Genomic DNA, 23,242 nt, shown 5'->3' on the forward strand with positions numbered 1-23,242 from the left:
AGTCAGCGTTCTGTTTATTCCATAGATTTTCACCGAAGTACGTTTTGGTTGCTCTCCAAAAAAAAAAAAAGAAAGAAATCACCTAATACTTTTGGGGCAAGGCAAGCTTCCAAATAACATTGCAAATGATTTGGTGAAAAAGCTTTCATCTATTCCGGTAACTTAGAAGCACTTTAATTCGATTCTCTCTTAAGAGTCCTATCACTTTAGGATGATTTTTAAGTAAAATCCTTGTATAAATTATATTTTTGTTAATATAACAAACACTAAATATTTATGACCTGAAAGATAGTTGTTGAATGGAGATCGTTTCACACAAAAAAGTATTTAAAAAGGATGTGGTATTGTAATATTAAATAATTTTTTGTAGTGATATAAGAGTATCACACTAGTTTTTTTTTTTTTTTTGCATTACAAAAAATTGAAAATAAGATCTAAGTAATTTCAAGAATAAATTAGCAATATTAGGAACAAGTTTTACAAAAAGCTTCTGGGACATGTCATACAAATTTGTTATATAAGAAAGTCTCTACTAGATCTTCTTTCCACATTACAAAAATTAGAAATGAGATCTAAATCGACCAATTATAAATTTTATAGTGAGTGGGTCCTATATGAAAACAAGGTTTTTTTTTTATTATAGTGTAGTCAATTATCAGCCATCTACCCTAAGTTTATTTTATATTAAAAAATACTAGGAAGATTTAATTTGTTTAGTTTTTTACTTTAATTTTATAATTTGTATTAGTTGTCTACTAAAAAGATAGAATTATCCTTACTAAATGACAAAATAGAAACAAATACAAATAAAAACTATGGTCATTTTGTAAGGGTAATTCTATCTTTTTAGCATCAAATTGCATATTAAACTATTTTAAGTACTTAAAATAATATAAGTTCTTTATCAAATAAATAAAATTTTAAACTATGTATTTACCAAATATTTTAAAATCATAGCTCCTCTACTACATCTCCAAATAAATTCTTAAAATCATAAATAACTAAATTAATGGGGTTTTAAAAGGACTCTCCGGACTTTGCATGATTTCTTTATGTGTAGGTGCTGGGTGATCATGTTGGTTCCTATAGGTACCATCAGCTGCACTTTTTGTTATTGGTGAAAAAAAACTTTTTGGGTACAATTTGTGAATTTGTATAACGTGCGGTATTAAACATTTGAAACATGCACAGACAGTAATCTAATCAATAATTAAAAAAAAATTGTATAAAATACATATGTCGTAGGCAACTCGGATCCTTTTCTTTATAATTCCATATCATGTGATTATCAAAAAACTTCTTGAGATTTTTAAATTTTGTAATTGCACTATCCTTGAATTATCAAAAGACTCTTGATAATGTTCTTCTTCTTAAAGATGCCCTTAATCCGTAAATGGTCCAATAATTAGTTCATAAAATGAATTTATTACTTTAGACAAGTCTCAAATATGCATACCTCTTATAACTCCGTATTGCATAATTCCCTACTTAAATACATTTGTTTCCTTTCTCTAAATTTTAGAATGGCCTTGTCTACTAAATTTCCTCTTTAAATTTGACTGTGAACTGGGAATTTCGCCAAAATTTCCACCCCATCTTACTCTCTGAAATATGTCATCCACGTTACTATAGCAAATTTAACATCTAGGATACTGAAACATTTTTTTTTTTAATTTTCAAATCTTTAGCTGTTGAAAATAGGTCTTTAGCTGCTCACCAAGAGAAAATTTTCATCTAAAACTTTTTTTGATAAGGCAAGCTTCCAAATAACATCCAAATGGTTTGGTGAAGGTTTTTCACCTTTTTCGATAATCCAAAAGCACCTTATTTATAGTTCTCTCTTAACAGTTTTATTACCTCAGGTTCTCTCTTTATTAAGTAGAACGTCATATATATTAATTTGTTGTTAATATAAATAAAAACTAAGTAGTTGTTTGTTTTTTCAACTTAACGAAAAATTTTCATTCATTAAATTATTATCCCAAACTTTTTAGCTTTTTACTTAATCTAAAAAGTATGAATAATATCATTAAAAGATATTTTCCAAAATATCTCTATCTAATTAATTAATTTTCATCGTTACCCGAATAAAATTTAATAATTAGTATTATTACTCATCTCTATAACTTATGATAATATAGTGGTAGACTATTACTATTTTTACCATCTTATTTTCTTCAAATTAGAATTATTTATCTTCATAATTTTTTAATGACTATTCTTAGTATAAAAACATCATAAATTATAATAAAATTGATTGACATATACTAATTTAGAATATTAAAAGGTTGTGTTCAATTGAAAATGATTTATTTTATGATGATATATTATCTTTTATATGTTCTTTGAAATGTTTATTATTTGATTAACATTTACAATATATTAGGGCACAAATGTAGAAATACTAATTTTTAGATTTTTTTAAAGTTAAAAGATAAACAACTTAATAGTTATTTTTAACGATTCAAATAAAAAAACAAACATAGAATTAAGATTTAGACATTCAACTCCACTCAAAATTCAGACTAATTCACACATATTTAGATTTTAGACAAGAAACATATGCCACCTAAATGTTTATGATTTAAAATTATTTAATAATCATGGCACATTTAACCTATTTAAACATGAAATCTTGTGTAGACTTATGTTTAAGCAGGAGGATAACGTGAGAAAATTGACACATTAATTTACAATTTGTAGGCCAACTGAATAATTTTTGTTTGTTTTTTTGTTTTTGATAATAAAACAAGCCTCGCAAGAGCTTAGGTTTTTAGCCAACTGAATAAATTTCCCCACCCAAATTAGAAACAATAAAATCTAATAATTATGAGCCCATCAGACAAACGGTGAGACATCATATTGTTAATACCTACTCGTAAAATTAACGGGATTATCAAGGTATTGTTAATACCTTCTGTATCGGTAATTCTTTTTTTCACAACTGAATAAATTTCACAATTTAAATTAGAAAAGGATAAAATTTAATAATTAACTATTTTTTGAACTAATTCAATCGGGAGCCATTATTTGTAGGCGGTAGCGGTCCCAAAAGCATAACATTATTGTGAGTAATGTATCCTACTTACAAAGGGTTATTTTCAGGGACCTCCCCTGAGGTTTAGTGTATTTACAGTCGGATAGGAAGTATGCATGTAATTACAGGGACCTCCCCTGACGTTAGTATTCAAATACGTATGGCATCAGTATGTAAGGGTAAATGTGTAAAAATATACTTAAAATTAAAAACAAATCAAAAGTGAGATGATTTTGTTGATTCGGCCCTTTCACAGCCCTTCAAATGAGCCAACATCATCGGGACCCTCACCGCTCTCGACGCCGAAGTCCGCTGGTGGTCCTGCAATATCTTCTCAACCCAAGACCACGTGGCCGCCGCCATCGCACGTAACTCCGCCTTCGTCTTCGCTTGGAAGGGCGAGACCCTCTAGGAGTACTGGTAGAGTACTGGTGGTGCACGGAGAAAGCTCTAGACTGGGGTCCTGACGGCAGCCCAGATCTCATCATTGACGACGGTGGTACGCCACGTTGTTTATCCACGAGAGAGTCAAAGCTGAGGAGATGTATGAGAAGACCCGGAAGCTACTCGACCTGGCCTCCACCGACAACGCCGAGTTTCAGATTGGTTGTACCAGATGCAAGAAAATGGAACCCTCTTGTTCCCTGCCATCAATGTCAATGACTCTGTCACCAATAGCAAGGTAATTTACTTTGATTTGCTTCAGATCTCAAATTTATTTTATTTTATTTTATACCATCAATTCATTAAATGTTTGAAATATTGGAAGAAATTAAATACTAATGTTTGATAATGCAATGGGGGAAACAGTTTGATGACTTGTATGGATGCCGCCACTCGCTCCCAGATGGTTTGATGAGAGCTACTGATGTTATGATTGCCGGAAAGGTTGCTGTTGTTTGCTGTTATGGTGATGTTGGCAATGGTTGTGCTGCTACTTTGAAGCAAGCCGGTGCTTGTGTAATTGTAACTGAGATTGATCTGTACTAGGGTGTTAGGTTTAAATTTGTAGGAGTGTGTTTGGGTGGTGGGAAAGTTGGAGGAAAGAAACAGATTGGTTTCAATTGATTGAAGACCATTTGGGATTTGAATATAGTTATGGATGGGGCTGTGTGGATCATTTTGTATTTGATGCAGTTTTTAAGTTTTGCTTGCTTTTTCCTCATGAGGGCTTCGGCATCATCTACGGATCTTCTGGGTTTCAGAGACTGGATTGGCAACTTTATCTCCCGAAAACGCCTCGTGAAAAATTTCATGTTCTTGGCAATCAACACTATTATCACTGTCAATACCGCCTCAGCCATTTACGAAGAAGAAAATGGGATGTTGATCAAACCCGTCATCAAGAATAAGGCAGCATTATTCAAGGGTCCTCTGATTACATCCATTTATGCTCTTCTTTTGAATTCACTTGCTTTGGTTGGATTGTTTTACTCTGTCTATCAACATCTATGTAATACAGTTCAGCTTCTTCAAAAAAAAAAAAAGTTTTGCTTGCTTTGCTGCATCTTGTTATCCTATTGTTTACTGATGAATGATTAAAAAATGTTTTTGTTTGGAGGTCAAGAAAAAGCGAGAGGAAGCGAGAGAAAATTTCAATGAAAACGGTGAACCAGTCTAAAAAATAACTTATTATTTTGAGGGGAAGGGTACTTTTGTAATTTTAACGGTCCACTAACAGTCAAACTAATTGGATACTAACGGCAGGGGAGGTGCTTGTAATTGCATGCATACTTTCTATCTGACTGTAAATACACTAAACCTCAGGGGAGGTCCCTGAAAATAACCCTACTTACAAAATAAACGGCAGAATGCGGTTTGGGGACGGATTATCGAGGTATTTGTTAATATTCGGAAATTTCCCAAAGAAAAGGTCAAATAAAATTTTAACTTATTATTATTATTATTATTTTTAAAGATTGTAACTCAGATGAATAGACAAATAAAGGAGCTAAAGGCCACTTGGCGGCTTCACTAGGAGCTGTTTGAGTTTCTATTGGTAAAATTCTATTTTGGTAATTCTCTTCTTCTTCTTTTTCAACCCCAAATAATCAAAAGCTCTCCAATGGCTTTCGTATCCACAACTCGTCCATTTCATTTTACTTCAATTTCAGTATCAGCTCTTAGATGTAATTTCTCATCTTCGTTCCCTCATACCAGAAAACCCACATCTTCAATTTCGGAAAATGAACCCTCGTGTCCGACTACAACAGCTAAACTGAAGGAGTCGCTACGGCTGACAGTTAAAGACCGAGCCTCACTCGAAAAATTCCTCAAAGAAAGGTGCAAATCATCAGGTCAAGGTGATATTAATCTTATTACTCCTAATGAAGCCTTGTGTATTTTTTATTACATGCTCCGTATGCACCCTTCTCCGCCTCCTGTCTGTTCCTTCAATATTTTGTTTGGTTGTCTTGCTAAGAATAAACATTATGATACTGTACTTTCACTCTTCAAGAGACTCAATTCAATTGGGTTGTTTCCAGATCTTTATACTTATAGTATCTTGATTAACTGCTTTTGCAAAATGGGTCGAGTTTCTCCTGGTTTTGTTGTTCTTGGAAAATCCTCAGGTCTTGTTTTACTCCAAATGCTGTAACCTTTAATTCTTTGATTAAAGGTTTGTGTGCGGAGAGTAGAATCATGGAGGCTGCCGCATTGTTTACGAAACTCAAAGCGTTTGGTTGTGAGCCTAATGTCATTACGTACAGTACTTTAATTAATGGATTGTGTCGAACTGGCCATACAATTGCTGCTCTAAATTTATTTGAAGAGATGGCTAATGGAAATGGGGAATTTGGTGTCGTTTGTAAGCCAGACACTGTTACATACAACACTATCATTGATGGTCTTTGTAAGGAAGGTTTCGTGTACAAGGCCAAGGAACTGTTTCTGCAGATGAAGGATAACAATATTAACCCTAACGTGGTTACCTATACCTCTGTGATTCGTGGTTTTTGTTATGCTAATGATTGGAATGAGACCAAGTGTTTGCTAATTGAGATGATGGACCAAGGGGTACAGCCTAATGTTGTGACTTTCAATGTCATCATGGATGAGCTCTGCAAGAATGGAAAGATGGATGAGGCAAGTCGGTTGTTGGACCTGATGATTCAGATTGGTGTGCGTCCAAACACTTTTGTCTATAACACATTCATGGATGGGTTTTGCTTGACGGGTAGAGTTAATCGTGCGAAGGAACTATTTGTTTCTATGGAGAGTAACGGGTGCATGCATGATGTTGTTAGTTACAACACATTAATAAATGGGTACTGCAAGACTAAGGATGTAGAGGAAGCTTTAAATCTTTATAGGAAAATGCTGTCTAAAGGAATTAGGCCAACAGTTGTTACATATAGCACCTTGTTTCTTGGCCTTTTTGAAGTACACCAGGTTGAGCATGCTTTAAAACTGTTTGATGAGATGCAGCATAATGATGTGGCAGCCGATACATATATATACAATACCTTTATTGACGGGCTCTGCAAGAATGGTTTTGTTCTAGAGGCACTGGAATTATTCCGTGCTATAAGAAATAGCAAGTATGAACTTGATATCATATCCTACAACTGCCTCATTGATGGATTGTGTAAAATAGGCAAACTGGAAACTGCTTGGGAACTGTTTCAAAGTGTGTCTCGTGTAGGCCTATTGCCAAATGTTGTAACATATAACATCATGATCCATGGGCTTTGTAATGATGGGCAAATGGACAAGGCACATGATTTGTTTCTTGATATGGAAGCAAAAGGTGTGGAACCCGATTGTGTCATATTTAATACAATTATGCTGGGTTTCATCCGCAATAATGAGACATCAAAAGTTATTGAACTCCTTCACAGAATGGATAAGAGAAATGTAATGCCAGACGCATCTATACTTTCAATTGTTGTGGACTTGCTTGTAAAGAATGAAATTAGCTTAAACTCGATTCCACAATTCAAGAGTCAATGAGTTTAATGCTGATTACTTGCATGTTTTTTTCTGCCTAAAATCTGGATCTGGAGAATCCTATTCTTATTACAACATGTAAAGGAGTGTTGTCTAATGTTGGCATGTTCCTAGGTTCTGTCCATGGATTCTGTTTGCAGACATGGCTAACTTCTTGTTCAACAGATAAGTTTTAAAGTCTTTCAACTTTACGTTGTAAAATAACTTTTTTATTATTCAATTCATGAGTTTTCTTCTATAGCACATCCTTCTCATTAGCTGGAAGTGCAAATTTTTTAGGCTTTTCCTGTATGGCCTCTTTTTCTGCTCTAAATAAAATGGCATTTTATTTCCCTCCTGTGAGGGTACAACGTTTATGTTTAAACTTTCTGTTAGTTAAATTGGTTGTCTTTGATATAGGGAACTTCCAGTTGAACTGATTTGTAATTTGAGTATATGAGATTACCAACTGTAATGGGAATTGATGCCAAATTAATTATGTCATCAGGTTTTCCAATCAGTGTTCATCATTTATTTCTGTTAACAATTAATAGCACAGCTTGTCTTCGCAGCTTCATTGGTTCCTCTCAAAAAAGTAATGCCAGATGCATCTATAGTTTCAATCGTTGTGGACTTGTAAAGAATGAAATTAGTCTGAACTCACTTCAGTCATTTCCTGTTCAAGAGCAGCAGGGGGAAGTTGATGAGTCAAATGTCAAGTTGTTGGAGCATGTGCTTTCAGCCTAAAACCCTGATCTGCAGCATCTCAATCATGTTACAAAAGGACATGTCGCCTGGTGACACCATGTTCTCTACGGCACTGTTAATGGATCCTGATTGTTCTTGTGATCTGGAGAGTCTCATTCATAATACAGATCCTGATCAGGACGAGCTAGCATATGTGATCACCAACTCTACATGGTTGTTGATGCCAAATTAAATATGGTATCATGTTTTTCAACTTGTTATTTTCTATAATCCTTCCTTTGAATGGCCACAAGAAACTGTAAAATCACCCTTTGTCTTGTTCCCTCTTAATGATCGATCACTTTGGGAGCTAATGAATTAGTTGCACCTTGTCACTTTATTGGTGATTGATTGTCATTTGTGCTTTGAATTCACAGCATATTTTACCCTTGATGTACTATTTCCATAATCACCTTTGAGGGCTGCTAGTATGTATAATTGAAAAACCTTATATAAATTCTAAGCATTTTTATTTAACTTGTTGTAAACCTCCAGTGTGTGTCTCTTCTGTGAAATGATTCATTCTCTGTGCTGCTAGGACCTAGGCTTATGACTCTTCTGTGAAATGATTTACCCTCACCTGCACACAGACATTTATCCCAATCAAGAAATCTTCAAACAATGTGAAAAAAATTGCTTGAAACACGACGCAGACTTAACCGATTAAAATGTCCCTACTGTGAGGAAAGATGCTATACAACTGACTCGGAAAATGTAAAATCGATAACGTACGTCCAAGATGATTAACTAGAAACACAGTTCAAAACTTGGGCTGTTTTTGGCTGCCCGGCCTTCAGAAGTCAATATTTATATGAACTTTTGAGGAGAAATTATACTAAAGGTTCAGAAGTCAATATTTATATGAACTTCAGAAGTCAATATTTTGGCTGCCCGGCCTTCAGAAGTCAATATTTAAAAATTTGGGGAAATTACCGATTAAAATGTCCGTACTGTAAGGAAGGATGCTATACAACTGACTCGGAAAATGTAAAATGGACAACGTACGCCCAAGATGATCAACCAGAAAGTAAGAGATTAGGATCACCAGTCAGTCAGATTTGGATAGAAAGTGAGAGATTGCTATTGCCGTGCCATTGCTTCAATCCTAAATGCTTTCATCTCCCTGAAAAGTATACAAATATAAGGGTTAAAACAGAATAGATGAAACCATATTGAGGAACTCAACTGAGATAGATGATAAATGAAAACTAACCAACCTTCAGCGCAAAACTCGTACATATCCCTTTAAGAGCTGACTTTCTCAGAAGTGATCACCACAATCGTTCACATCAAAAGTCTCCACTTGAAAATTTTATAACCATAGTACTCATTCCATTCAAACCAGATCCTTGAGATCAGTTCCTTCTTCAGGCAAGTGGCATGATCTTCCTCTTTAGGAGACTCAGCAGCAACCAGCTATATGCATAAACTTTCTTTGTTTGGCCTGGCCGGAAAGCCCTGCCGATTGCCTGGCGGCTCACTGATGGATTAAAGAGAACATCCAGAATAATAATTCAAATTTTTGTGGAATTACTTGTAAAGAATGAAATTGGTTTAAACTCGATTCCACAATTCAAGAGACAAAACTAAGCAGACGGGTAGAATCTTTGATTTAGTAGCATGTCTCTTCTGCTTTAAAAGCAGATCTGGAGAATCCCATTCTTATTACAACGTGTGAAGGAGTGTTGTGTATTGTTGGCATGTTCCCAGGTTCTGTTCATGGATTCTGTTTGCAGACATGGCCGACTCTTTGTTTCATCGGATAAGTTTCAAATAATTCTGGCAACTTTTTGTTGTAAAATTACTTTTTTATCATTTAATCCATATGCCTCTTTCTCATTACCTGCAAGTGCAAAATTTTTAGGCTCGTCCTCTTAGACCTCTTTTTCTTCTCTAAATAGATAAAATGGCATTTCATTTTTCTCTTGCGAGGGTGCAGGTTTATGCTGAAACTTTCGGTTAGTTAAATTGATTGTCTTTGAAATTGGAACTTGTACTTGAACTAGTTTGCATTTTGAGTATATGAGATTACCAACTGTAACGGGAATTGGTGCCGAATTGATTTTGTTATAAGGTTTTTCAGTCTCTGTTCATCTTTTATTTCTGTTAATAATTAATAGCACAGCTTGTCTTCTCTGCTTCTTTGGTTCCTGTCAATTGTCAAATATAAACTGGTAAAGACATTTTGTTTTGGCATGGCACATGCTAGATTTTGTTTTTGGTTTGAATGATACTACACATCTAAGTGATTGTCCAGATATTTTTTTCATTCCTAATGACATGGCACTCAATTGAATGGTGACTCATGAATCATGATTGTGTGTGTTGGTATTTGTTATACTACGTGTTGGCAAGACAAAGTCTGTTGAAATTGACAAACTTTTCTCTATGAATATTGGAGACAATATGATAAGATAAAATTAATCAAAAACATCTTATACTTGACAGGGCTGGAACGTCTGTTATTAGTCCTCGCCTTCCATTCTTGTTTCATATTCTTCTGCTAACAAATCTTGATCATGATAGTCTTCTCTGTTATTAATCCTTTTTTTATGTTTTTTTTTTGGCTTTTGGATTTTGTTTCCTTTATATATACATATATATATATTGTTACAGTTATTAGCATCGACAACTTGAGCTTGCGGTCTTGTGAGTTTAGAACCTACCAAAGTAAGCATACACATGACAATGAAGAATTGAAGATTGTGAACGGTTTACTTGTGCGGCTATGTTAGAAAAATTTGACTGATCGTGAAGATATTTAGAGATCGTCCATCTTGGTACTGCTATTGTTGGAGCCTTGAAGTGTGAACTTATCAATCGTTGCCTACAGTTGCCTCATTGATGAATTGTAGGCAAACTAAAAATTGCTTGGGAAGTGTTTCAAAGTTTGACCCGGCCCCCGTACAGGCCCAAATGCCAAATGTTGTAACATATAACATCATGATTCATGGGCTTTGTGACAATGGGGCAAATGGATAAGACACATGATTTATTTCTTGATAGACCATTCTCAGGGCACAAAGGGTGTGGTGCCCAATTGTGCCATAGTTACAATGCTTATGCGAAAGAATGAGACATTAAAAGTTTCTTCACTCAATGGATAAAAGAAATGTAATGCCAGATGCATCTATAGTTTCAATTGGTGTGCGCTTACTGGTTAAGAATGAAATTAGTTTAAACTTGATTCCAGAATTCAAGAGACAGTTAATTAGATGAGTTGAATGTTGATTTAGTAGCCTGAAAGTTTTGCAAATGTTTCCTGATGGATAAATTGAACTTGAATGCACACATGTAAACTAAAAGAAAAATGATTTAAGCATGTCCTTCGGCATGAGGTAATACTATAAAGTTTTTTTTTTAAGTAATTTTATAAATTCTAGCAATTGAGTCTCAATTTGATATTATATTCATCTGGTATAGGGTAGAATATTAATTTTATTAATTATAAAATTTATTATCTAATAGATGAACAATACTTAACAGTTGAGAATGAAATGGAGACTCAATTGTTGGGAGTCCAATCACTTTTTTCTCTTTTAACTTGCTATTTTTGTTGTCCGAAATTATCTAAAGTTCCATGCTTGCTCCAATAGAACAAATAATATAGGTTATGATCAACTTTTTTTTTCCAAATAAAGGAACCACCTACATCGATACTCCATAAGCAAGTTTTTTTCTTTTGGCTGCCCCTTATATTTGTCACACTCCTTTTACTAGTGCCCAATGAAACCACAACAGAAGCAAAAATATGGCAATCTCTCATATACTACTGTAATTGGAACATTATCTTCACCTTCAAGTTCTAAATAAATAATTTTCTTTAGTGGTTGTGTGATATCAATTGAGATACTTACTCCGGCATACTAACCAATGCACTCTCCTTCCTCGCCCGCATCAACTTCTTCAACTATACCAATTGCCTCTCCCAATGCTCTGATTATTTGCTGGTCTATACACCCAACTGGGACATTATGAAGTTGTACCCAAAGGCAGCATGAGTAAATGATTGTTTTGTTATTTCCCCAACTCCACTTGCCTCTTTTAGAACTATTAGAGCTCGTTCAAAATGCCACAGCCCACTTGATAAAATTCTCATCTTATCAACTTCAAAGGCAAATTTAACTTAAAAATCTTACTCCCCATATTTTCAATTTCACCTATTCTACTATTCTGCATACTTGTTGTAATGCTCACTTGAGACCCTCTCTAGTAACTCCTCTTAGATGTAAGACTTTGCCCAGCAGACAGCCCTCAACTACCTCTCTCTCATTCCCTTTCATGACATTACCAACAACTTCTTTACTCTATTTTCCTTCTTCTAATATAATAACTTTACACTTGCAAATTAGTTCTTATGTTTTCATTAGGCACTAAAATATAAATCCATTGTGATAACTCTTGAGTATCTACCACTTCCTCTGTAATTAAGACTCAACAACTCAAATGAAAAACTTAAAAGTAAAAGAGACACCCAACTCGTAAGCGACTTTCGCAATCTTATGGGCTACTGCCATTTCATTCTAGATTCTCGCTCAGAGAGGGAGAACTTGTGAAGAAAGACTTCTACAGGTAGGAGACCGCATACATAGTAGATTATTTATATTTCTTTGGACTGACCTTTTACTTTATCAAAGACAAAAACAACATAAACAAAGACAGAAGATTAACCAAAGCATCAATTGCCAAAGAGTAGAGAGTATTATTATATTTTAGGAACATAGGTTATGACCAATTTAAAAGAAGCAGTTAGGGCTTGTTCGGCACTGTTTTAAAAGCCTTATTTTCATTTTTGTTTTGGGAGTACAAATATAATACATATTTAGTGGGTTGAATCCAAAAAATAAATCATAAAAAAGAATTGATATTCACTTTTACAGTTATAAAATTAAGAACTTATTGAACATGTTCTCAAATAAATTAAAAATTAAATTAAAACATAAACCCCAAAATAAAATCTAAAAAGTTATCTTCCTCTCCTAAAATCTTATCTCCTCTCTCTCGTTATCTCTTCACAACTCTTCCTTCTTCATGGTTGATACTTCTCCTTTAACCACAACCCACCTAAACTGTGCACCGATCTCTCTCTTCCCGTCCCCTTTATCTAGGTCTACTTCACAACTCTCTTCCTCTCGGTGGCAGTTACTTGTTCATCAACCGCAATCCATCGTCGCAAGGTACTACGTCGGAATATTTTACCAAAAACATGTCAGGACAGAGTGATGTCTATCATGGTTTATTACTGCAAGTGCATTATTTTCTTTGTACTAAAGTGAATCTTTGATGTATTTATTAAATTTGGTGGAGCAATCTTAGTTAATTTTGATGATTTATATATGCATTTAATTTAATTTTTAATAATTCATGTGCAGGAAATATGGATTCTTGCCTTTGCTTGGACTGATGGTTTGCGCAATTTCATTTGGAATCAATCAACTTCGAGGATAAACACTTGTAGTTCATCCTTTGTTCTCTAATTTTGTTCATGGGACTTGCTTTTCTTCCATCCAACTTTTTTGTTCTCTATTTCTATGGTAGCAGTTTTATGTTTTGTGTTGGTGGGAAACTTCATGCTGCAATTTTGTCAAATTCCGTTGACATACCCTAATCAGTAATGACTTTGCTACATGGTGAAAGCATAAGCTCATAGTTGACATTGTTGTCATTAGAGCTTGTTTCCATAAAATAAGTGTAATTTGAAAGTACATTGTACACTATTGAATTTGAATTATCCCCAACAAGTGTTGATGCATGATGTCCATCATGTAATTTTTTTATAATTATTTTGTTTAACTTATATGTGTTGTAATAAATAGCTTAATTATAGTGTAAAAACGATGGCAATGTAATTTTTTTATTAATGCTAATACTAAAACTTTATCATCATGCAATGTTTTATAATTATTTTCATTAAATTATTTATGGTATATTTGTGTATTAATTAAATAAACAATTAGTTTTTATTAAAAAAAACTATGACTTACATGTTTATTAAAAATTGTTCATGAAAATAGTATTACCGAACACATTTTCTCTGTTTTTATCTTTTTCAATTGTGTTTACCAAACACATGTTACTGTTTTCAATTTTAAAATACAAGATATAGAAAATGATATCAAATGGCTATTTAATTCAAAACGCGGCAACTGCAAAACACTATCTTTATTCTCATTCTTCTTTTTAGAAACTACTAATTCAGAAACAATACCAAACAAGAACTTAGTTTTAGTACGAATAATGTTGTGTTAGTTTTACAGGCTTACATGCACCCTTAGATTTATTAGAAGTATCAGCCCAACCCCCTAGTTACTGTTGATTGATATCGAACCCCTTGACTGATGTTGACTCTTGAAAGTAACTATAACATCTATATTGTAATCTCACTTTATTAACTAATAAATTTTAAAAATATAAACAGATCAATAATAACAAAATAATTAAAGTTGAAATCTAAGAAATTACCTAAAAAACCATACCGAAACCAAACCTGAAAACCAAAATGCATAAAATTTCATTAATTTAGGTTGTGACAATGAGTCGTCTACATTATATGATGAAGGAATAGCTTCTATCATTTTACCAAGTTATTAATACTATTTTTACGTACTGGAGTGGGCCTGAGAAGTATAGATTCCTCACACTCTAGAGTTTATTTATATATTCTAAGAGGTGTGAGAATCTCACTCCGTTGATCCCACCCAATTTTGAAGTAGGGAGTGTGATTTCCACTCCCAGAAGGGAAGGTCCACTCCCACAACTTTATTTTTTACCTTTCTTTTAGTAAATTTAATACAATCATATTTAGTAAAATAAAACAAATAACATCATATTTATTTAATAAATATTATTATATTATTTTATAAAATTCTATTTATTAAAAAGAATAATATTAATCTTATTTAGATAAAATTATTATTATATTTATTTAAAAATAATAGCATTATATTTATTTAATATTAATAATTAATATTAATAAATAGTTTATTCTAAGAAAATATTTATTTTGCACTATATTATTAATAAGAGATATTATCATTTTTCCACCAAAATTATTCTGACACATCATGTTAGTAGCACGGTTTGGTAAAAACATCATTTTACCACCAAATGTTTAAATTGTTAGTATTTTTCCACAATTCTGTTAAAACTCAGTTAATATTTAACGGAAAATGCATAAAAAGTCAAATTTACCCCTGGAGCATAAAAGACAATTTTACCCTTTAAAAAGGAAGAACAACAAAAGATGATTTAATTATAAAATTACCCCCAAAAGACGACAAGACAATTTTACCCTTTAAAAAGGGAGAACAACAAAAGACGATTTAATTACAAAATTACCCCTAAAAGACGACACAGCTGGGAGATTGAGAGAGATATGGGTCAGTGACAGTAAGCGAGAGAGGGCAGAGATGGAACAAAAAACGAGAGAGAGGGTGGTTGATTTCGATTTCTAGGGCTTCCATATCCAAATTGCTTGTTTTTTTACAATTGCAAAACGCAACGTTTTGCCTTCGCATGAGATGTCCAAAATGCCCTTATGATGTCAACATTATTTTTATTTAGTTAACGGAATGGTGGGAAAATGCTAACAGTATAAATGTTTGGTGGTAAAATAATGTTTTTATGAAATCGTGGTACTGACATGATGTGTCGGAATAACTTTAGTGGGAAAATGATAATATCCCTATTAATAATAATGTTTTATTTGTGTTGCTCTTATCAATAATTTTTAATTTAAATAATTAAAATTAAAACTAATAAAAAATTATAATTTACATAATTAATAATATTAATAATTATTGTTAATTTACAAATACAGTGAAATAAATATTTTATTTCAAATATATTTTTTATTAATTTTGTAATTAAAAGGTACAATTCTTTAAATAAGGGTAAAACTATAATTTGAAACCATTTACTCCGCTTCTCATTCTAGTAAGAGGAAACAACTTGCTCCCACTCCACACTCTCAATCACAAGATTCTCACTTCTCAAGATTTCCACTATAATTTAAAATGTAAACACCGTTTAGAATGTCAAATAAAATTCTCAATTAAGTAAACCATAAGGTGATTGCATATAAAAAAATTAATAATATTAATTTTCATAAGAATTTATGCTCGTAGTATTACTTTACTTTTTATTAACCGTTGCTTCAACTTATGGTAGATTGTAACATATGCACTTTAATTTTCTTAATTAAGTGTATTATTTAATTTTTCCCATTCGATGTTAATTTTAAATTTTTCATGACATAAAATTGAGAAAATTCGAATACGATTCAATGGCCGTGTAGTTGGATTTTATTCAACACAGGTCCGACATTAACTTAGATAGTAGTAATCTTTAAAAAAAAAGCTAGTTTCTATAAATGGAATTGGGGGAGCTGATTTCCAAAAGAGGAAAGAAAGAGGGGCACACGAGAGAGAAGGGGGGAGAGAGAGAGAGAAGTTGACCCGTTTAGCCCGACCCGACTCCAACTCCCGTTTCTGGCCACCATTCCGATCAAGCTTGGTACCAATCTGAAGCTTGAGCGACGCTGGCCATATCCCTGTTGTCATCGTCACCGGAAAACAGCCACAATGCCGGTGAACACCGGTGATCGCTGTCAATCTCGTTGGAATTAGGTTGCACCATCAGCTGGGTTCGACTCCTCACGTCACCAGCTTTCATTTCCGACTAACCCCGCCACCTGAAACCTCTGTTTTGGCCATGAACGACCGCCGGAAAGCTCACGGCTTTGGGAGCACGATCTGCCACCATCGCAGCGTGTGGGAGGTCATCGTCGACGCCATTAGGCTCACCGAGGTCAGAACTATCAGACTTGAGCTTTCCGTCGTCATTGACTGAAGTCCGGTCACCGTTGAGCAGTGGGGGCAATTTGGTAATTTCACAAGACTTTAAGGTGGATTTGTAATTTGGTAATTTTAGGTTAGGGCAGTGAGGTAATTTAAGACTTTGAGGGTAATTTGGTAATTTAAGTTATTAAGAGCATTTTGGTAATTTCGCACTTCGAGGGTAATTTCTTAAATTCAAAACTTGTGATTAATTTTGTTATCCAAATTGAGGACAATTTGGTAGTTTAAGATATTGAAGATGATTTGATAAATTATGATTCCGATGGTACTTCGGTAAATTTCGGTGTCAGGGGCCTTTTGGTAATTTTTTGACATAAGGGTAATTTTGAAATTTTATGTATCCAGGAGTTTGGTTTTGAGCTTTATTTCATACTGTTAGTCATATTTCATGATACAGATAATAATTATATCGTTTATTTAATTAGGAGGACTCGCGAGCAAAAATCAACCTGCAGATGTTGGTGATACCGAGTCTAGACATTGTCACTGTGAGTGGAATATACAAAACATATTTTCATAGTATATTTTGATTTTACCATATAGTACAACATGTTTTGATAATAAGTATTTGATGCTTTGATTTAATGATTTTCTAGAAATTTGATTTTCATTCTACATGCTGATATTTATTATTATTGAAAATTAGTTTGATTAATGATTTTATTGTCATTTTTTTTAGTAAATGCATGATATTAGAATTGAGTGGGTTTGAGATATGTTGAATAAAAAGGAAATGGGATTTTATATGTGATTATATGTTTACGTGCATGTGTATAAAAGATTGTTTGGAAAATCATTGGAAGTACCTTTCCCCTTTCAGATACAGAGATACAAATAATATGAGATGAATATAGTGATACAGATGATATGAGATGAGAGGTTTTTAGGGTTCGTCTGAACACGCACAAAGACTTTGGGCCGTGTGTTTGGATGATTTTGCCTTTTAGGGGCTTATGCATACAATATGATGATTACATAGATACAGATGTTGAGATACATGAGATATAAGATGACATTTTCCTATATATCCGTTGTAGCTCCAAGGCATGATGGTTCCCTGATTGCCCGTTCGTCGAGGTCCGAATATGATGAGATTATTCCGTCTGGGTACTTGTTTGATGATAGTTTTTTGTATCTAGTATTTGATATTATAAGTATTATGATTTCATTGATTTTATGCAGATTTATGTAATATTATTATTTCAGTGCATGAATTGAATTAAATAAGTTTATGTAAGTTCTTATAAAATTTTGATGAAATTAACTTGGAAAAGATTAAATCATTTTAAATAAATTTATTTTTCCAAAAACTACTATCCACTCACTAAGCTCGCTGAGTTTTATACTCACCTCATTTTTATTGTATTTTTCCTCCCACAGGAGATTTGCAGGTACATCAGTCGACCCGGCAACGATAGTTAGATTGAAATTATGGCCACGTGATGGTGTTAGAAATCATAGATGTTTTGTTGGGACATGTTGAATTGTATAATTTATTACTTATTTGTGATTAAGGATAAATCATTATATTCTTGACATTATATGATTGAAGGATACTGATATTTAAATTGAGGAAGTTGGTTGTGGATGTTGATTAAATATTGTATTATTTTTGGGAGTATTAATTGTATAAATTGTAGGTTTGGGGATGTCATAATTATATAGGAGACTGTCGAATTTTTGGTAAAATTCTTAGATATCAAAATTCTTATTAGTTCGATTAGGCAAGATTAGATAGATTCATCCTGGGGATTCGGGGCGGGTCCTTTCATAGATATTAAGAGAACAATAATAATATAGCTATAAATGGTTGCATACTATCAATCAACTTAACACTATAATTACCAACAAATCCTTAATACTGTAAATAATTAAATTATTGGGGTTTTAAAATGACTCTCCAGACTTTGCATGATTTCTTTATATGTAAGTGCCATGGTTCGTATAAGTAATATCAGCCACGCTTTGTGTTATTGTTAAAACAAATTTATAAGTACAATTTGTGAATTTGTACAAAATGTGGTATTATAAATTTGAAGCATGAACCGAGAAGACAATGTTGTGTCAATAATAAAGAAACAAAAAAAAATTATATAAAATACAGATGTTGTAGTGTAACTTGTATTCTTTTTATTTATAATTTTACCTATCATGTGATTATAAAAAAAAAATTGAGATTTTAAAATTTTGTAATTGCACTATTTTTGGATTATCAGAAGGCTTCCTCTCCTTAAAGATGCCCTTAATCCATAAATGGTCCAAAAAATAATTCATGAAATGAATTTATTATTTTAGATAAGTTTCAAGTACGCATACCTTTACTAGCTCCATATTGCATAACTCCTCGTTTCAATCAATGGATACATTTGTTTACTTTTTCTTTCTTGTAAATTTTTGAATGGCCATAATTCTATAGATAATTAATTAAGTGTTATTGTTATCATTATTTTGTAGATTTTGTAGATTTACTAGCTCCATAATTCTATAGATAAGTTTCAAGTACGCATACCTTTACTAGCTCCATATTGCATAACTCCTCGTTTCAATCAATGGATACATTTGTTTACTTTTTCTTTCTTGTAAATTTTTGAATGGCCATAATTCTATAGATAATTAATTAAGTGTTATTGTTATCATTATTTTGTAGATTTATATGTGAGGTGGGGACGTTGGGGGGCATGGATCTCAATATAGCAGAGGGCCATAATATTTATTCTTTAAGAGGAACCACAACCAACATCAATGCTTTAAGTTCCATTCCATGTTCCTTCTATGCACCAAATTGCATAAACAACATTGATTATCCAAGGTCAAAGTCTCTTAAAGACTCTAGTTACAATACAAAGCATGGGTTAGCGGCCAAAATTTTCTTGCAATGAAAGGCTCGTAAACTGATGACAGCTGCTGGATTGTTTTGGGCCCCAATAGTTTTAATATTATTCTCTTAAAAACATATATGTTGATTAGAGACGAGAGGACAAAGATAATCTGATTCAGCCAGCTGCAGAAGAAAGAGCACGCAGTGGAGTTCAGATTTTGAATTCTCTTGTTAAATTGTTTTTAATTTACTACAAGATAGAATACGTTGCAGTGTTAAAAAATACTTTGAACATCCTATTTTTGTATTACAAATATACCAAGATTTAAATTATTATTTTTCTTTATTAGTATAAACTAAATTTTGCCTGAATTCTCATCCTTGTAAGTGGAATTTTATTGTGAAACTAATAGTCCTTCCTAGTTGAACTAACTATACGCATTGGCTTTCAACCAGCCATAATTAGGAGGAGGGCAAACTTCCAAATAACATTCCAAATGGTATTGCGAAAATTTTTTTACCCTTTTGGTAATAAAAAAGAACCTTATTTCTAGCTCTCTATTAACAATCTTACCACAAAGTTCTCTCTTAAGTAGAAACATTATATATATTAATTTATTGTTAATAAAAACAAAACCAGTAGCGGATCTACAGCTGGGCTAGGTCTAGAAAAAATCATTTAAACCCCTTGTCTTTTGATTCATTTTACATAAGGATAGACTTTTATTTTATTTTTATATAAGTCTCCAATTCAGTTACAATTATGTTTTTGTCAAATTTCATAGAATAATAGAGTTTTTACTTTATTTTCAAATATGTCCTTAACTCAATTATATTTTTTCCCAACTGGAATTAATGACTTATTTTATAAAATAATTAAATTATATATTTATTGAATAGATTGAAAACATTAGGGGTTTAAAATGTTATTACAACTTTAATTTGTTTTTAAAATTTTAATTTAACAAAGTATGTGAATGTAATATAACATCGTCACTATTATTAAAAATACTAAACACATATATAATAAAAATTATTAATAATTTCATAAATTTTTTATGTAAATGTTGACATTTTATTTATTATTTACATTAACTTAGAGGATAGGTTAGAAAGTAAAATTTGAGTATTTTAATTTGATTTTTTAAAGAGGGTTAGAGTGTCTGGCAAAGAAATAACGGCACACAAGTACCTTTTTGCTAGGTTAGAATTTAGTTTATTATTGAAACTCTTGACGACTAATATTTTTTTAATTTAAAAAGATGAATAGATTTTAATTGTTTAATTTATTTAAGCTTGGTAACTAAGGTGGCATTTGTTTTTTAACTTAATGACTTAAAGTGACTTAACTTAATTAATTAAGTTAATTAGAAGTATTTGTTTTTATAACTTAATGAGACTTTTTAGATAATTTTGACTTAATAAAATAAGTCAATTTTTTTTGACTTTTTACTTAATGGAGAAATTTGAATTAAGTCAATTATTTACTAATGTAAAAAAATATCCATATTTTATAATCTATTTTTCATGTCTATCACAAAACTCACCCATAGACATTTAAACCACATAAAAATATCCCTATTTTTTTATTTCTTATATTATATACGATAAAATTTGAAATTTATGGAATATAATTTTACTTATAAATGTTAAAATATTATGGTATTTAATATATTATTTATTTGACATTCAAATTTAATAAGGATACAAATGTAAAAGTACATATTTTCAGCCTTTTCAGTTGAAAAAAACAAACAACTTAATACTTATTTTCTGAGATTCAGACGAAAAAACAAACATATTATTTAGATTCAAACATTCAAATCTATTTAGAATTTAGACTAATTCAGGTCTATTCAGATTTCAGACAAAAAAAAAACGCCACCTAAGTATTTTTCAAACATAAAGTTCTACTTGCACTTTTTAAATAATTATAATTACATTTATTGATTTATTCTAATTTAAAATTCTTTATAGATTTATTAATTCTTATATAATTAGATGTTATTATAGGTTGCAATGTTAGATTTCATAATTAAAAAATAGTATTTTTATATTTGAATTATCTTTTGTTTTTTAGTATTTTTGTACAATTATTTTTGTTTAGAGTACATATTCGTAGAGTTTTTCGTGTCCCCATTATTTGATGTACTTCTTTTTACTTATGAATATTTATGTTCACTTCAAAATATAAAATTTTAAATTTAGCCCGGGGTAATATAAAATTTTAGGTCCGCCCCTGAGCAAAACTAAATATTTATGACTTAAAAGATAGGTGTTGAACAGAGGCAGTCTCACAGAAAAAAAAAAAAAAGTATTTGAAAGCAGTGGTGATATCATAATTTTTTGTACTGATACAAGAGTATCACACTAGATTTTTTCCCGCATTACAAAAAGTTTGTATTCAAGAATAAATAAGCAATATCATGAACAAATTTTACAGAAAGCCTCGAGGCCATGTCGTATGAATTTTTGATACCAAAAATAGTATACTAGTCAGTATATCTTCTTTCCACATTACAAAAAATTAGAAATGCAATGTAAATCGATATCAATTACTAATTTTATAGTACACAAAATCAAGGTATTTTTTCATAATGTAAGAAATTATTAGTTATTTACCCTAAATTTACTTTGTGTCCAAAAATACTACGAAAACTTTAACATGTTTAGTTTTTTACCTTAATTTATAATTTATATCAATCGCTCACTAAAAAAATAAAATTAGCTCATAAAATGACAAAATAAAAACAAACACAAATGACAATACCAGTAATTTTATAAGGATAATCAAGTCCTTTTGGCACCAAATTACGTGTTAAATTAATTTAAATATTATAAATTATTTTTAGATTGAGTGAGGAACCCTGGTCATTTTAACAATTATGGTCATTTAATCTATCTAAACATGATATTTCCAGTAGACTTATGTTTGTGTGGGAGGATAATGTAAAAAAAAGTGGCACTTTTATTCAACTGAATAAATTTCACAATTTAAATTAGAAAACGATAAAATTTAATAATTAACTATTTTTTGAACTAATTCAATCGGGAGCCATTATTTGTAGGCGGTAGCGGTCCCAAAAGCATAACATTATTGTGAGTAATGTATCCTACTTACAAAATAAACGGCAGAATGCGGTTTGGGGACGGATTATCGAGGTATTTGTTAATATTCGGAAATTTCCCAAAGAAAAGGTCAAATAAAATTTTAACTTATTATTATTATTATTATTTTTAAAGATTGTAACTCAGATGAATAGACAAATAAAGGAGCTAAAGGCCACTTGGCGGCTTCACTAGGAGCTGTTTGAGTTTCTATTGGTAAAATTCTATTTTGGTAATTCTCTTCTTCTTCTTTTTCAACCCCAAATAATCAAAAGCTCTCCAATGGCTTTCGTATCCACAACTCGTCCATTTCATTTTACTTCAATTTCAGTATCAGCTCTTAGATGTAATTTCTCATCTTCGTTCCCTCATACCAGAAAACCCACATCTTCAATTTCGGAAAATGAACCCTCGTGTCCGACTACAACAGCTAAACTGAAGGAGTCGCTACGGCTGACAGTTAAAGACCGAGCCTCACTCGAAAAATTCCTCAAAGAAAGGTGCAAATCATCAGGTCAAGGTGATATTAATCTTATTACTCCTAATGAAGCCTTGTGTATTTTTTATTACATGCTCCGTATGCACCCTTCTCCGCCTCCTGTCTGTTCCTTCAATATTTTGTTTGGTTGTCTTGCTAAGAATAAACATTATGATACTGTACTTTCACTCTTCAGAGACTCAATTCAATTGGTTGTTTCCAGATCTTTATACTTATAGTATCTTGATTACTGCTTTGCAAATGGG

General features: G+C 32.0%; 1 protein-coding gene across 1 annotated transcript in view; it reads left to right on the forward strand.

The window, feature by feature from the left end:
- The first annotated feature begins 5,586 nt into the window (after positions 1–5,586).
- LOC18034769 (putative pentatricopeptide repeat-containing protein At1g12700, mitochondrial) overlaps positions 5,587–23,242 on the forward strand; it is a 19,416-nt gene continuing 1,760 nt past the window's right edge. The window contains exon 1 of the mRNA XM_006423393.2: positions 5,587–5,720. Within this exon, the coding sequence (XP_006423456.2) occupies positions 5,681–5,720 (40 nt within the window). The 5' untranslated portion in view covers positions 5,587–5,680. The remainder of the gene's footprint in view (positions 5,721–23,242) is intronic.

The sequence above is a fragment of the Citrus clementina genome, unplaced genomic scaffold (genome assembly GCF_000493195.1).
Source record: "Citrus clementina cultivar Clemenules unplaced genomic scaffold, Citrus_clementina_v1.0 scaffold_8, whole genome shotgun sequence".
Taxonomy (NCBI): Eukaryota; Viridiplantae; Streptophyta; class Magnoliopsida; order Sapindales; family Rutaceae; genus Citrus; species Citrus x clementina.